General features: G+C 34.5%; 2 protein-coding genes across 7 annotated transcripts; both read right to left on the bottom strand.

The window, feature by feature from the left end:
- Positions 1-25: 25 nt before the first annotated feature.
- Positions 26-6,419, bottom strand: LOC149732687 (transient receptor potential cation channel subfamily A member 1 homolog). 6 transcript variants are annotated; one of them, XM_089883235.1, is made up of 18 exons: positions 6,278-6,419; positions 6,155-6,226; positions 5,999-6,100; positions 5,845-5,943; positions 5,357-5,458; positions 5,093-5,233; positions 4,597-4,791; positions 3,999-4,058; positions 3,888-3,939; positions 3,403-3,527; positions 2,786-2,950; positions 2,279-2,365; positions 2,086-2,220; positions 1,662-1,859; positions 1,505-1,600; positions 1,023-1,193; positions 653-804; positions 26-337 (listed from the first exon to the last, which is right to left on the bottom strand). In XM_089883235.1, the coding sequence occupies exons 1-18, from the start codon at positions 6,299-6,301 to the stop codon at positions 238-240; spliced, it is 2,076 nt and encodes a 691-aa protein (XP_089739361.1). In that variant the 5' UTR covers positions 6,302-6,419; the 3' UTR covers positions 26-237. The 6 variants fall into 6 exon arrangements, 5 of the variants coding, with proteins under 5 accessions (XP_089739361.1, XP_089739362.1, XP_089739360.1 ...); XM_089883236.1 differs by having other exon boundaries at positions 1,514-1,600; positions 3,403-3,530; XM_089883234.1 differs by having other exon boundaries at positions 3,403-3,530.
- Positions 6,420-6,453: 34 nt separating this feature from the next.
- Positions 6,454-15,909, bottom strand: LOC149732688 (uncharacterized). Its single transcript, XM_089883232.1, has 21 exons — positions 15,686-15,909; positions 15,559-15,618; positions 14,855-15,008; positions 14,311-14,468; positions 13,833-13,967; positions 13,407-13,616; positions 12,657-12,938; positions 12,083-12,255; positions 11,781-11,898; positions 11,435-11,567; positions 10,911-11,098; positions 10,454-10,639; positions 9,988-10,122; positions 9,626-9,805; positions 9,005-9,247; positions 8,432-8,753; positions 7,979-8,199; positions 7,619-7,727; positions 7,502-7,546; positions 7,380-7,438; positions 6,454-7,293 (listed from the first exon to the last, which is right to left on the bottom strand). The coding sequence occupies exons 1-21, from the start codon at positions 15,759-15,761 to the stop codon at positions 6,767-6,769; spliced, it is 3,714 nt and encodes a 1,237-aa protein (XP_089739358.1). The 5' UTR covers positions 15,762-15,909; the 3' UTR covers positions 6,454-6,766.
- Between the last annotated feature and the right edge of the window lie 278 nt (positions 15,910-16,187).

Genomic DNA, 16,187 nt, shown 5'->3' on the forward strand with positions numbered 1-16,187 from the left:
TTTTAAAATTAACACAGTGAAAAAATCAAATGCTCAAAATCTTTAATCTGACAACTAAAATACTCAAATACAATAATGTTTCAATTTGCAAGGCTTTTCAAAAACCTGCATAAAATATATTATATTTGATTGTGGTTTTTCATGTAATAGCCAAGAACACTAGTAAACTGTAAGCATGCTTCAATGTAGTTTTTTCCCGTCTCACAAATTTTCATAAATCTTGTAGTTTGGTGTGAATTACGTCTTGCTTTCATTTTCGGCGACGTTTCCATTTATTGCAGAAAGCAAAGTTGTTGTTGTATATTCACGCGACCAGCGGTCCAGTAAATAATCGACGCTGTGATAAAAGAAAATAGTTGCTTTTTGTTACAGCTATAAACATAGTAGGGTGGGGGAAGATGGGACACCTTTAGCACAGAATATCTAAATATCCTGATTGTGTTTTAAACAATTAACAATGGTCTATGGGAGTCGTGAAGATACGGTTTCATAATTCTTTGAATGTTCTTTGTTTACTACTAAATAGGACGAGAAAATAGAATGAAAAGGTGTCCCATCTTTCCCCACCCTACTATATCTTTATCGTAGCAAAGATAATTGAGTGAAATATTAATAACATAATTGTTGTGTTTAGGTTTAATTGTTACAGTACATAACGTTTATGGTTCCTAAGACTCCATGCTTCTTGACGGATTTTCTGATAACTCGTGCAGAAATGTGTCGGTTTGGGTAAACAGTAACACACCCATGATTTTTTAAAAATCTTTTAAAAACGGTGAATTCACAGTTTACAGTCAGTTGCAGCTGAAAAATATGAACACTGTATTGACTTGTGAAACATGTTTAGCATACATTGATCGCACATGATATCCCATATTTTCCAATCGGGTTTTAACAACTAACAACGCTCTTTTAGAGTCGCACGGATAGCCTACGTTTAATAATTCAGTAACTATTTTTGTTTGGTACCAAATTTTAATACAAAAGATTAAAAAGAGAAAAAAATCCAAATTAACGCTTACTCGTAAACGAAGGTTTTCCACTCTGGCAGCTTTAATTAAACCATCCACATCCGAAACTGCCAAACCAACCAACATATTGACATAACATACCACCATCATCAGGATGAATACTGCATATAATATGTTGGTGGAAGTCGGATACAGTATTCGGTCTTCGTAAGTTGCATTTTTCTAAAAATTAATGTGATTATATTTAATAGAGTTCTGAGTATAATTATAAAAGTGATTACGTGTTGTGTTTGCTGAATCGAAGTTCTAAATTCACAAAAAAAGCGTTATTTGTTGCAAAATATTCACACTTGATTTTTACATTAAAAAAATTTATAGTAGATTGGGGTAAGATGGTCCGTGTTCAAAAAATATTTTTAGAAATATATAATCGTAACCATGGGAATATAAAATAGCGTTGTTAACCGTATCTCACCTTACCCCACAGTACCATATATTGTTCATTGGGGTTATACTTAACGTGAATATCATACCGAACTAACGTGAATGGACACGGTGTCGCTGTATTCGACTTCGCCAGACAACATGGACAAGATTAAGGCAAAGTTTGTTCCAAAATGAAATATATTCTGTAAAAAATAAATGCTTATAATTTTCACATTTGTTTAGTGAGTAGAACAACGAAATTACCTTGTTTCTCATCAAAACGTGAAAGCTTAAAGTGAAAGCCATAAGTAGAGGCATAAACATCAAAAAAGCTTTAAAGACGGACTGCAAAACTTTTCTGTAAACAAGAATATAAACACCGTACACTGGTACATGCTGAAGCAAAGCCAACACCTTTATCCAAGCAAAAAATATCAAGAATGCAGCAGACTCGTACCAACCCTGAATGTAAATTAAACGCGGGTAAAACGTCTTTAAAGATAGGCCTATGCTATACTAACAGGGGCAGATTAGCAAACTTCCAGAAAAGGAAGATACAAAAACGGTAAACTTTTATCCAATCATGTTTTGTAGCATGCAAGTTACACTGTCCAAGCATTCAACCGTCTTAGGAAAGCTTACGAATTTTAAGTATTTCGCCTTTGGACATAAAGTAAACAGTTTTTACCTCTACTAAACTTCCATCTTCTCCGACCATCATCCATGTTATTATAACATAAAAAGCTAAACTAACCATCGCTACTGTAATGTAGTTTTCGCCATGAGTTATAAACTCTAATCTCATTGTAAAGATTCGTCGAATCTGTGGAATGATTATAATATTGTAAGTTGTCCTGGTTGGTTATTTTAAGTCTCCATACCACATATAGCAACATCCCGGATGCAAGAACAAGTAGAACTGTTGCGACATTGCTCTGCCACTGGTGATAAATAACTTGAGGCCTTTCCTATAATAAACGTATAATGCTATTATTGAATAAAACACACACTTTTTAATCTCCCGTGCAGGTGCCATTTGGAGCAATTAATTAGTGGCCACTGAATAGCCGAAAAGTTATGAACTTAAAATTATGGCAGCTTCAAGCTCTTTTGATAACTATGTGATCGCTATAACTATTGAGCCTAAACGCTTATATTGCAGGGGGTAAAATGGAACATGGTTTCATTTCCTTTTCTTGTCCCATTTAGAAATTAAACAAATAATATTTACAGAATATATAACCGCGTATATAATGACTCTAAAAAAACGTTATTGATCAAAACGCGATCAGGATCTTTGGGAATTAGGATGATAACGATATCCCATCTTGCCCCGCAGTGTTACATTTTTACCGTTGTTGATCGAGCAACTTAGCTAAGATACTTACTTCATAATACACTTGACCAATTATAAACATGTTCAGTAAAGTCAAGAATAAAAAGTAGATACATGTAAACGGTAGTCCAACCACTTTGAAAAATGACTTCCATTTATATTGTACTGCCGCTACAGTTAAAGGATGCATTATCAACTCCGGTCTGCCACTCTTTCTCTAAAAACAATATCAAGTAAAATACTTGTAATAGATTTAATAAATCTAACACTGATCTGGTGCTCATATACAGCAGGGCAATTCTTAAATAAAAAAGCACAGTCAGGATATGGTGCTACGAAATACGTAACAGGCATAAATCAAGTCCAAAAAATTGTATAATATAAGAGACACATATGTAGTAGGGGAAGATGGCACACATTTTAATTTTATTTACACCTTCCATTTGGCAGTAAAAAATCAAAGAAGTATAAAACCGTATCCTGTCAACTCCCATAGACTGATGTCATTGATTGTTTAAAACACAATCAGAATATTTAAATATTATGTACTAAAGGTGTCCCGTCTTCCCCCACCCTACTACATATGTTTCGCCTATAACGGCAAAGCTAGTCTCTTATTCAAAAATTTAATAGGTAAAAAACCTTAATATTCATATCATTGGTTCTTACTATTAGATTGATCACGTGGTTTTCCCGCAATATATAGTTATCGCTTGTATATGGTGTCGCATCCTTTTTTAACAAGCAGCTATCTTTACCGCAGTCGTAACAATTCCCACACTGCAAGTGTGAATCTGCTATAGTAATTTTGTTTAGCTTAATATCGGTGTTATTAGTATTTAGAACTTAAACCATTTATGTTTAAATATCCAATGAAAGAAGGTATTTACGAAGCTATTTGTGACCCAGCGTTATGACTAAGGGCGCCAGTTTAACTAGAGTTTGCTATGCTCCAACCTAAAGTGGGGAATACGTCAATTAACAACAAAAAAGTTATAAAAACAGAGTTTGAAAAAAAAAATTATTAAAGGACGTTCTGAACGGCGAGGCACACTAATTAATTGTATAAATTGACAGTCATCAAATAAAGTAGGCTAATAGGAACTGACGGTTTTTTGTGGGTTTAAATTGACATATGTTGTTGTTTATTGTACCTGGAGTAACGTTGTTTGCATTTACTACCACGTCTTCGTTTGTTTCACGCCCCTAAAATATACGTTTCGCAGAAGTGACTTATGAAGTTAAGTTCTGTTCAGAGTACAAACCTCTAGTTTCCAATGTTCGGATAGATATGTATCATCCACAAGTATAAGTTTGTACTTGACCTACAATATTAGAAAAACATGATTGAAAAAATGTAACTTATTTATCCTGTACTAAATCGTTATCTCATCGATGTTTTGTTTCATACACCCCGTGGCCACTTACGAATTACCACAAAAATGGGGTCATTAGTTTGTTTCTGTAAAGCTGACAAGTTGGATAATCTGCATGAGAACCATTGCAATTTGGAGTAATTGGCGTTGGATGTCTTGCCTAAAAACTTATATAGGTTTATAACGGTTACACGATTGAGCCTCATAACACTCTATCCACGGCCGCTGGCTTACTTGTAATCGTTTAATATATTTATGTAAAATCATGTTAAATATATTAGGATGTGGGATGATGGGACATCTTGAACACATAATGTCCAAACATCCTGGTCGTGTTTTAAACAATTAACAACAGTCTTTGGGAATCGAGAGAAAACGGTTTTACAACTCTAGTTTTGTTTACCATACCAAATGGGGCGAGAAAATAGATGGGGAAGATGTCCCATTCTCCCCCACTCTACTATATGACATGCACTACTAAGCTCACAGTAAATTTTGGATCATCCGCGTCAGAGCATTTTTGAACAGACACACACCGATCCATGACTTCCTTTGCTTTGTGAGGCATCCATCGAATCATTTCACGAAACGGTGTGATCATCCGGTTTGTTTTCATGTCAAACGTGCTTTGACACATCGACTCCCACCATCGGTGGTGGCTCAAGAAAGCATCGACTGCATTCTAACATATATTTCAGTCAAATGCTATTATTATTCTAGTATTTATTGCGTATTAAAAGTATTTATTGCGTCTTTATTACAATGTTATATGGTAGGTTTGGGTATGGGTGAACGCGTTTAAATCTGATTGATCATTTTGTAGTAAAAAATGTATTCTCGCGACTCTTAAAGGTGGTTATTAATTGTAAAAACACGAGTAGGAAATATTCGATGTTGTGTGCTAAAGGTATCCATCTTAACCCACAATACTTTTAACATGGCCATGCCCATGCTTCTAATCAAATGTGTTAAAAGTAACTTACACAAGCTTTTATTCTGATAGCAAACATTAGTGGGGACAATCCTCTGTTGTCTGCTTTAGATACATCACAACCTTTATCAAGCAGTAGCTTAATTGTTTCTGTGCAACCGTTGGTAGTCGTGGCGTAATGTAAAGCAGTTTGCTGTAATATATATTTAGAAATCAGTATGTTTGCATTATATATAGTCTTCGCAAAATTTTGTAACATAGGCCGCACAAAAAGTTTTGAACGAATAAATTAGTGTGTGAAATTTTGTAAGCTAACCTGATGGTGTAAATCTGCAATATCTATACTGCATTTATGGCGAAGAAGAAATTTCACTGTTTGTGTGTTTCCTTTTTGTGAAGCCAGGTGTAGCGCGGTAACCTGTTAATGTAGACAGTGACATTAAAAGAATGTAACTTACTTTACCCTCGCGTGGCCGGAAAACGACAGTCGTTATAACACGGGTGTTCAGCATACAGCTCGTGCCAGCTTACGAGTTATCATGTATGTTATATTGTGGGTGATTACTTTATTTGAGGGGGGAAAGAGATTTTTTATATTTTTTTTGTATGGTTGATAACTTGGACAACTTATTAGTGGCCACTACGGGTTGGAGCAATTACCGTTAACTGTCTTGCCCAAGGACACCTATGCCTACAATGCTAGCAGCGACGAGTTTTAAATCCATTTTTTCCAAGGCAGGCGCAGTAACCACTTAGCCACGGCGCCGGACATTTATGCGCAAGTTGTGCGTTGATGCTACTCACGTTATACTCGTCACGTTGATCAATGTTAGCACCATGCTTAAGAAGAATTTCCCACATTTCTTCATTGCAATGTTTGATGCTTTCAAGAAAAATAGATTTCTGTATGATAAGTCATTAGAAAAACAAAACACCTAAAACATCTGTTTACTTTTACCTTACTTTCATATCGCCAAATTGCACTGGAAATTTTATTTTCCAATAATTTCCTCACGGATTCCACGTCGTTGTTAATTACAGCCTTTAATACGCATTCTCTCTAAATTATACATCACATAACAGTTGTATTTCGTATTACAAGTTCTACTTTTACCAGTATCTCTTCGTCTTGTGAAATATTTTCGCAATTGCTAATTTCATTCATTAACACATCATTGTCGGTGGTCTACATAAAAACAGTTATTTTCGCCCGATAGAAATCCTTTGAAACAGTTACCGTTATAATACTTTCCCTTTCCATCCGGTAACATTAAGTTCCTATTACAGCAAGATCCGAATGCATACAAAACTTAGTTTTGTTATGAATACGGATAAGTCATCGCACTCTTGCTGACTCTTTTCCGCCGCCCTCGTTTTTCACGTCTCTTTCTTTTACTATACCCGTGGTTCGGCCAGTGTTACAAGGACCATTTATGTTTTGTCCAAACGTTCAAAACATACACAAAGCAATATAATATGTTCCATAATACGTTCTAAACTTACATTAGCAAATATAAAATGTTCCATAATACGTTCAAAACTTACATTAGCAAATATAATTTGTCTTGAAAAAGAAAATTGGATATTTTCAATCAGTTAGATGATGACGGATACACCACATTATTCGCAGCAATGCATGTAAAATAAAACTTAATTTTTGGTAACCAACATCGACAATGAGTTCTTACATAAGTGCTCAATTATTCGAATGGTGTCTAATTGTGTGTTAGAGGTTTGTACTTGGAACAAATTTTGGCTCTGTTGGTTTTGGCGGGCCTCTGTTCCTCAGTGCCATCTCGTGAAACAGATTCAACTTCTGTCTGAAGTCCCGCTTCATGTCCTCACTTACTAGCTCCTCCGGTGGTGGTTTATCAAGAGGAGGAGTAAGAGGTGGGGGAGGTAGTTCTTCACCATCACTAACATCTCGCTCTGTTTCAGTCACGCTCTCGAAATGTGAATTATTTCTTGATACTCCGTTTCTTGAGCGAAAATTCCCAGCAGTAGTGTCGGTATCAGAATCGTAATTACGATTAAGAACTCCCGTTGTGACAGAAGAAACACTTGATGCGGATGACACCTCGCTCTCACTTTGCGATTTAAAAGTATCAGTTCGTTTTAGATTTGGCATAAAAGTTGGTAGAGCTTCTTTTTTCTCTATTACCAACTTTTCTGGTTGTTCATCGGCCAGTTCAACTGGTTCATCAGTATTTTCACTGAATTCACTCTCCGTGTTGGTTGACTCTTCTATTTTATCTGAAACAAATAAATGAATAAATAAACATTTGAAACACAGAATGAATAAATGAATATCTGAGACGCAAAATGAATTATGTTCTTACCAATATTCAACTGATCAAATGTTGTTGAGTAATTAGTGCTTACAGGTCCTTCAGTTAACCTGAAATTTGAAATACAGAAGTTTTATCTACTATAATTAAATATTTAAGAACCACTGAATTACCTTGTATCAGCCATCTCCATCTTATCCATATATTTATCTGTGCATCTGTTAAAAAAGGAATAAATTTAAAAAAATATTAAAAAACACATTTCCGATAACAATATTAATCTCACTTACTTTGCTACACCGAATAAGCCACCCCCACAAATAAGTGTCATGCAGATCCCGACCACAAAAGATATGACAAGGTACAAAGTCACTGGAATAGGTGACGTCGATGGTAAACCTAAATTGCGGGGATTCGTTAAAACATTGGATAAAATGTTAGTTTAAACTTTTGTTAAAATGTTTGTTTGTTAAAGTATGTGTTAAATATTTAAAATCTAGATGTTTCCACACATTGTGTCAACTAATGAGTTACCACGTATCTAACTTTGTGGGAAATAAATTTTAGGGTATTTATAATATATGGCTAAAAGTTTAGATAACCCAAATTTAAATTATAAAATAACAATAAAAATTACGCAGAACACATACCAACTACTGAGATAACAACAAAACCAGGTTGATCGTTGGTCAATTCTGCTTGTTGTTTCCCACCAGTGAACTTTATATAAGACCCAGCCCCTCCAGAGTAACCCCCCGGTGATCCACCCCCTCCCCCGCTGTAGCCCCCACCACCCCCAGCCCCAGTTAAGTACCCGGCCCCTCCCCCACCAAACCCTCCTTCAGAAAATGTGAAATCAAGTCTATCGACCCTGAAAATTTGTAAAGTATGAAAAGAGATTAAGAAACAGATAATAAAATGTGGTACTTAAACATTTTTAAAGTAATGTACAAGTTTTATTTAAAACTCTCGTTCATGTCTCGTCTAGGTTTTGTCAATTTTTACCCATGTTTTGTCATTTTTTTTAATACCTTGCTTATATTTACTTCTCTATTTTTTAACCTAAAAAAATACAACTTAAATATTTTAAAACATGATCATACCTCCCACCATATAAAGGTGTATACTTCATTCGCTCGGTCATGTTCATTGTTTCACCATTTCCTTGGAAAGGATAAAAACCAACTGCGGGGTAGACAGTGTCTGTTGGGTCAGCAATAACAGCAGGCCCAGCAACCCCATACAAGCCAGCTCCTCCACCTGCCCCAAAAGATCCTCTTTGCCCTGGACCTGGATATGCCACATCTCCTTTCCCACCCAACCCAAACCCAATCCCAATACTCGAAGCATTGGCAGCGTTATGTTTCAATTGTGCGTTGGACAATGCTGAGCGTTGCAAACCAACTTCTGCGCTGCCTCCTCCACCTTAAAAAAAAATATTATTTACTGGTACTTCATTTTTGAGGAACTTCTTCTTAGGATGTAAATTTGAATAAATGATGTTACTTGCTTTATCTTGATATAGCCGGAAAATGACAGTCGTTATAAGTTATAACACAGGTGTTCTGTTTCATACCACTCGTTTTAGCTTACGAGTTTCCACATATGTCGAATTGTGTCACAAAAATTACATGCAGAAAAAATACAACTACAAAAAACAACAAAAACGAACACACCAGCAACAAGCATTGCTTCTTTTAAGTTAGCTTCATCAATTCCTTGTGCTGATGGTCTTTCTGCCACGACAAATGTCCCTCCAGCGCCCCCTTCTGTCATAGTTTCACCACGGCTGACGCCCCGCTGACCGACACCAATCATTAAACCAGCTCCTTGTTTTAAATGAAATAAACCAGAAACTGTCGCACCAAGACCCCCAGCACCTTGATAGCCTGCACCAGCTGCTACTATTCTGTATAAACCTATTGTGAAACACAAAGATTTATTGTTAACATTAGCAATTCAATATTGTAGCACTTTTGTGTAACTTTTATACCATTTTTATTACATTATTTAAATTTTTATTTACATATATTTTCTAACTTTCTAATCCTTATAATTCTATTCTTGTTGTAACTTGTTTTTATTAAAACAGCTATTAAATACATTATAATAATAAAGTTACTTGTCTCTTTGATTACCGCAGCAAAGTAAAAAACTATTTAAAACAAAAAGACAGAATATACCGACAAAACAACAGTTGTTGAAACACGCTTCTGCTTAAAAACCTGTTTACATTCAATTGAAAAAAAGGCTTGGTCGCTATACATCTTAGTTAGTACTAAGAGATATTCTGTTACCTTCAATTGGTGCTTTCCAATATTGAATTCCATTCCTTACTTCAACTGTTCGTTCCAAACTAGTTCCACTATATGAGACATCACATTGCAGTTGGCTTGGACCTCTTCTACCATTCCTACCACAGTTGGTAAACTTCCATCGCAGAATAGGGTTTAGAAAATGATCAGAATAAGGATACCCTTAAATAGCATGTAAAACTTTTTTTAAACAAAAAATTAAGTGTACATTTTAGTACAGTTTTTGGTGATTTAAAAACAAAATGAAAGCATAAATTGTAATTTAAAAAAAATAAATTTTAAGTTGTCTTGGCATGCGAAGATTATACGTAAATTTAGTTGACCATCGACCAAAATATACTTACAAGTTTTAAACGTGACTGAATTGACACCGGGTACCACTACACTGCTCTTTCCTGATGCACCAAACCCAGCTACAGTTGTGAGGTTAACTTGATAATGTAACCCTTGTGTTAGCTTAATGTCATATGAGGTTTTATCTGAAAAAAAACATATTTTTACAAAATGTATCTGATGATGTTTTAAAGCAGTACATGAAGGAACTCTGGCCTAAATTCCAATCTGTTGTGTTGCACCTTAGTACCACACTCATACAGATTAGAAAAGCAGTAACCAGATCAGATAAAATTTGTTGGACTTGATTTTTCTGTTTCATATTTCGTAGCACCAGATCTTGAATGTATTTCTTTACACCATAATAATAATTGTCCTACTCTAGGAGCACCAGATCAAGGTTAGACTTACAGATTTCAAATCACGGTTAGACTCAAATATTAATTTAATTAAAACACCAAGTATTAGACCACATACCTTTATTTACATCAACCGAAAACCTTTCTAGTCTATATGGTACAGAAGTTTCAGCTGTTGGGACACTTCTTACACTGACAATAAAGTTGTCAAAACGGGAGAAACTTGCTCCAGGTTCGTTCCATTTAATACGCACAGTGTCCAAAGTAATTTGTTTCCAGAAATCTATAACTGGGTTGCTTGGCTCTTTGTAGGAAAATATATAAAATAAATGACAACAATGTCAGATTTATATTAGGGTTGCATTTCCTAATTCTAAACAACTTAAAAAAAGTCCCGCTAGTTTTAAATTATCTTGCTAAAATAATCTTTCCATTACAGCAACTATTTTCGTTGGTCCTATTCAACTTTTGTAAAATGCTATTTTTATTAAGGTGTTACGGGGTAAACAGGCATATATATATATGTTTATTACAAAATCTGTTATACATTTATTACCAAAACTTTTATTTCTTACGTGTGTAAAGTAGTATCGGCTCCGTTGTTCTGCTGTAAGTTACATCATCAGACTCTACATTTGAGCTACAATTTCCCCCTGCTACCGTGCTCATTGTGACATAATAACCGACACCAGACGAAAGACCAGTGAGAAGAACTGTCTGGAAGTTTTGTCCTTTCATCTGGCACATAGTACGCGATTCATTTCTGTATTTACAAACAAAAATATGACATTAACCTTTTACAACAAGGTTGTCTCGATCTATCCATAATTTTTTTTAACTTGTTTAGTAATTTAAATAGTTGAGCATTGTGATTTTCTCCATTTTTAACCATTTCTGCTTTAAATATTTATTGGTTTATCCATAGCATGTTTTAATGATTGTTATTTTGCTTTTACTTCCTGTATGTAGGTTTTATCATACATAAATTCACATTATGTACAAAAAATATAACTGAAAAAGAAGATCAAAAATAAATTTACTTATTAAATTATATACCTGGAGTTATATTATAAATCTAGACAGCATGCAATTGGATTACCTTAAGCCTACTTCATAATAATCAATTTTATATCTCCATACTGCTCGTGGATAAATACCACTAGGAATTTGCCAACTTAGATAAATTGTTCCTCTTGCAGAGAAACCAGTCACATTTCTTGGCCTAGTTGGATCTAAGAATCATAAAAAAGTTTGAGCTCCAAATTGTCAGACATATAAAACAAAAAATCCTCCAGTAAAGTTACATACACGTTAAGAGGAGGTGTGTGAAACAGAACAACTATTACATTATTTACAAAATAAAACATATATTACATTATTCACAAATTAAAAAAAATGTTAACAAACACTTTGTATAAAAATAATTTCAACAAATGTTTGGTTACTTGTTCTTGCCAAGATGGAAACACTACTTCTTGTTTCATCATCAAATAAAACTTGTCGACTGTAAACGACTACCTCAATGTTATACAAGGCACCAGGTTTTAGGTTCAACAGATTAACCTGAAATAAAAAGAAAAGTAAAAACAAAAATATTTAAATAGTTATTGTACAATTAATCAATCTTATAGCAGATTTGATAAACTACTTTTTTTTATTCTAAAAACTGAATTTGGGTTTCTTTTTATGCTAAAAAGTAAATTTAATTTTTTGTAATATTTAACACTAGAACTGAGAATATACTTACAGTTGCATTTCTCTCTGAAGATCTTGGTAAAGTTGTCATAATCGTTCTTTTATCATTGGTTTGGTAACGCACGCGATAATCAGTGTAATCCCCAACTGAAGGTGGATTGAATGTAACTTGTATGATCGTCTCAGTGTGTCTTGTTACTCGTAAGTTTTCCGCTTTTGCAGGTTCTGTAGTTTAATGAAATTAAAAAGGTAACAGTTTGCAATTGAGGTAATGGTGTATGAAATAGAACACCCATAATATATTGAATGTGATCGCGACCCACTTAAAGAAAAAAAAGATCAATCAATTATTCATTTTTAAAGTTTTTCTCCGGAAACTGTGACTACAGAAACCATATTTCTTTATTGTTAAGCCTATTGGTTCCAAAACCTGTTTTTATTAAGATTCAAACTTTAGTTTCGGTATACATTACAACCTAGGCTTAGAACCAAGCAGTTTTTATTTGATGAATGTGCATGTCATTTTTTTCAGATGCCACTTTTTTTAGCCTTAAAAAGTAATATTGTGTAGTAATACTTCCAAAAGATTCAATTCTCATAGAATAGTATCCTGTAAAAACTCTTACGCGTTCTGAAGTAAGCAATACTGAAGTCTGTAGTCCTTCCAAACAAACTGTTTCCGCGAAGTGCCATGATACGAATCGCATATATTGTTCCAGGCAACAAGTTGGATATGGTAGCAGAAGTATTTTGCAAGGTGATATTTTCTGATGTTTCAGTACTTTGTACTCGTTGGTAAGACATTAAATATCCTGTGATGTTATCCACACCTGGCCTTCTATCCCATGTCAAGCTTAGTGAAGTAGAATTCGTTGCAGTTTTCGTTAAATTTGAAGGACCAGGAATACCTGTTAAAAATGACTGTTGTAACATAAAGAGTATTAATTCTGTGGCGAATAAGGTATGTTATTTCTAAGATTTGCATAAACAGAGGAAATACATAGACACAATCTCGCGCCGTGGTTAGCGCTCCTGCTTCTAACCTTAAAGTATGAGTTCAAAGCTAGTCACTAGTACCATTGAGGGCGTGTGTGTCCTTGAGCAAGACAGTTAAATGAAATTACTGTCCTTGCCCTGTCACATGAGGGTAAATAAGTTACAAATGCTGGTATAAATACATGCATATACATTCAAGTTGTATTGAAACATTTTATTTTATACAGAGAGCATAAATGTAACTTTTTTATCCTCGCGTGACCAAAAAACGATTGTTGTTAAACACGGGTGTTCCGTTTCATACACACTGTGCAGGCTTACAAATTACATATATGTTACTCTGTGGGTGAAGTGTGAAAGTACTGTATCGTCAGTATTACCTAATGTTTTTATTACTGTTACAGGGCTGCTGAATGTTTCGTCAACGCCATCAAGCCCCCCACTGTATGTTACAAGGTTGTAGACGTATGTTGCGCCTTTTTCTAAATTTGTTAAAGTTGTTCGAATTGGTTGAAACATTTGCAGAATACCAGGGGGATAAATAGTTTCATTTTTGACGGGGTATATCAGTTGTTGTGTGGGTGTCAAACCTGTAAAAATATGAAACTACATTAAAACTACATTTTTTTGACCAACATGTCAAGGTAAAATATATAATAAAGCAAGCAGAGTTCATGACAATAAACTTTTAATAAAAAACACCCATTGTTAAAAATAGTTGGCACTTTATTGGTAATCAATTACTACACAGAACTGGATTCACTAATAAGCTGGATAGCATTAGATCAGTGGAAGTGAACACATACCTTGTATGTAATAAGTGAGCATCAATCTATCATAGTTATTTCTCAGCCTTTCACTTGGTGATCTTACCCATGATAATACAGCATGGGACCAGCCACCAGGAGATCGGCTTACAGTGAAATTCTGTGGCTGAGGGTCTGTTAGGAGAATTCAAAAAATATTTGTGTTAGGGGTGTAATATTCAATATTCTTTTTACCAGTATGATCAACAAATTTTATTATTAAGTCCAACAGTTAGTGTACTACAACATATAAATGATTTTATTTCTTTTTTTGTAGATGTGGACTCAAAATGTCATTATCAGCAAAACATATATTTCTTGTAGTAAACCATTTGTTGAACTTAATTTTTTTTGTTATGTATTTTCTAGCATTTAATCTTGACTGTAATTTCGTTACGAGAACCATCCAATTTTAGAGCCAAGGCTAGATTTAATTCATGATATTTTAAACATAATTATATTTTTGTTATCAATTTACTTGTTCTTGCTAGCGTTTGTGAAGTCACCGGTGAATGCTGATAGTTTAACAAATTTCTTCGTCTTGACTGGATTGTGATATTGTAGAGAAAACCAGACTGTAGGTCAGTAAGAATTAAACTATTTGGATTCGAAGTCTTCAAGATTTCACGAGATTGCCTGTGAAATAATATTATTTATGTCTGTGAGATACCAATTCGTCGCTATATCCTGTCTTTTTGTTAAAATGTTTCTAACCTTTTGGTACCGTAATCAAAAAGACAAATAAAGGTATTAATAGGTAATAAGATGATAATTTGGACAGTAAATGTGTACGGTCAGTACCCAGTAACATCATTTAGTAAAGGAAATTTCTTGCATGGAAACCTAATTGAATATAACATGCAGTAATTAACTTGCAAGTGGGCAAGACAAGTATAAAACAGAACCTCGTGTTATAAGAACTGAGTTTTTCTGCCATGCGGGGGTAAATAAGTTTCATTCAACACATTATACAAATAATACAACGTAGGTAATTGATTACTGCATTTAGTGTTATGTCTTACCAACTGCTTCCCCTTGTGTCGTCATACCTTCCATATCTCACCCAGAAATGGCTGTACCTCGCATCATTTAAATACCCAGGTGGTGGTGTATATGTCAAAGTTAAAGATTGTGCAGAGGACCTTAGTTTTCGCAGTTGTGTTGGACCTGGTAGTCCTGAGAATACAGTAAAAAATAATACTCTGAAATAAAAATACACTCATATTTACTTAAAATCCACATCTTTTGTTATTAATATTTTAAATATGTGGTTTTGGAATAAATTAAACCAGGATATATGAATCGAAGTAATAAGTTAATTAAGGTGTGTAGTTTGTAAACATCAAGTGTGTCAACTTCTTTTGCTGTCCTATAACTCTGCACAATAAAATCTAGCAGTGGTTTCATTTAAATCTCGGTTTATACAAAAAGTGATTCTGAAACTGAAAGTGGTAGTAAATATTTGTGTTTACTTTCATTAACATATTTTAGATAACACAATAACGCATGCATGTACAATCAACAAGTTGCTTTAAATTTTAATGACATATAATGCATGGATTATCTCACAGCGATTTACGGAAAAATGATTGGCAGGTCGTTCGGTTTAAAACTGGAGCATTGCCGTTTTCGTTGACATACCTTATTTCATGCGTTGCTCTGGCTATTCCAAAGCCCTGAAATATACTAGAACACCACGAGTTGCAATGAAATTACAAGTGCTTACTGTTGTCAATGGTGATTCTTATAGCTGGGCGAGATGTAGCAGAAATTCCCGGCTGGTTAACTGAAATCGTGAGAATTTTATTATCGCCAATCTATGTTATATCTTTACGTACTGACATGTTACTTACCCCTAACTATAGACTGGCTGTCTACGATGATACATACGGTCTTTAACAACACGAAAACCTTAACGAAATATCGCATTGCGAATTATAAAACGCACTGATTAAAGTGATACACCTATGTCGCTTGTCGAATTAAATTACTAGGTTTCAGTAAAATAGCTGCGGGGCGTTAACGCTATCGGCGAAAGTTTTGGCGCTAACTTTTGACCAACGGAGCGGTTTCTTCAACGAGAAATCACACAACTTCAATACGATGGTCATAAAATGAAGATAAGGCTTCGCGCATTTGAGCGTCACTTTTTAGAGCACAGTCAATAGTCATACTATATACCTATATATAGCATGTATGTATTTAACGTTTTCCACGCCATCCGTTTTGATGTGATAACTTTTAACTGCATAACGTTTAAACCTGAAATTAAAACTTCTTACAAACGCTTGCATACACTAGCAACTGCAGTTATAGTTCGAAAAGATCGACATCTTTTTTTGGCGAGGGCAATCA

The sequence above is a fragment of the Ciona robusta genome, chromosome 8 (assembly GCF_009617815.1).
Source record: "Ciona robusta chromosome 8, ASM961781v2".
NCBI lineage: Eukaryota > Metazoa > Chordata > Ascidiacea > Phlebobranchia > Cionidae > Ciona > Ciona robusta.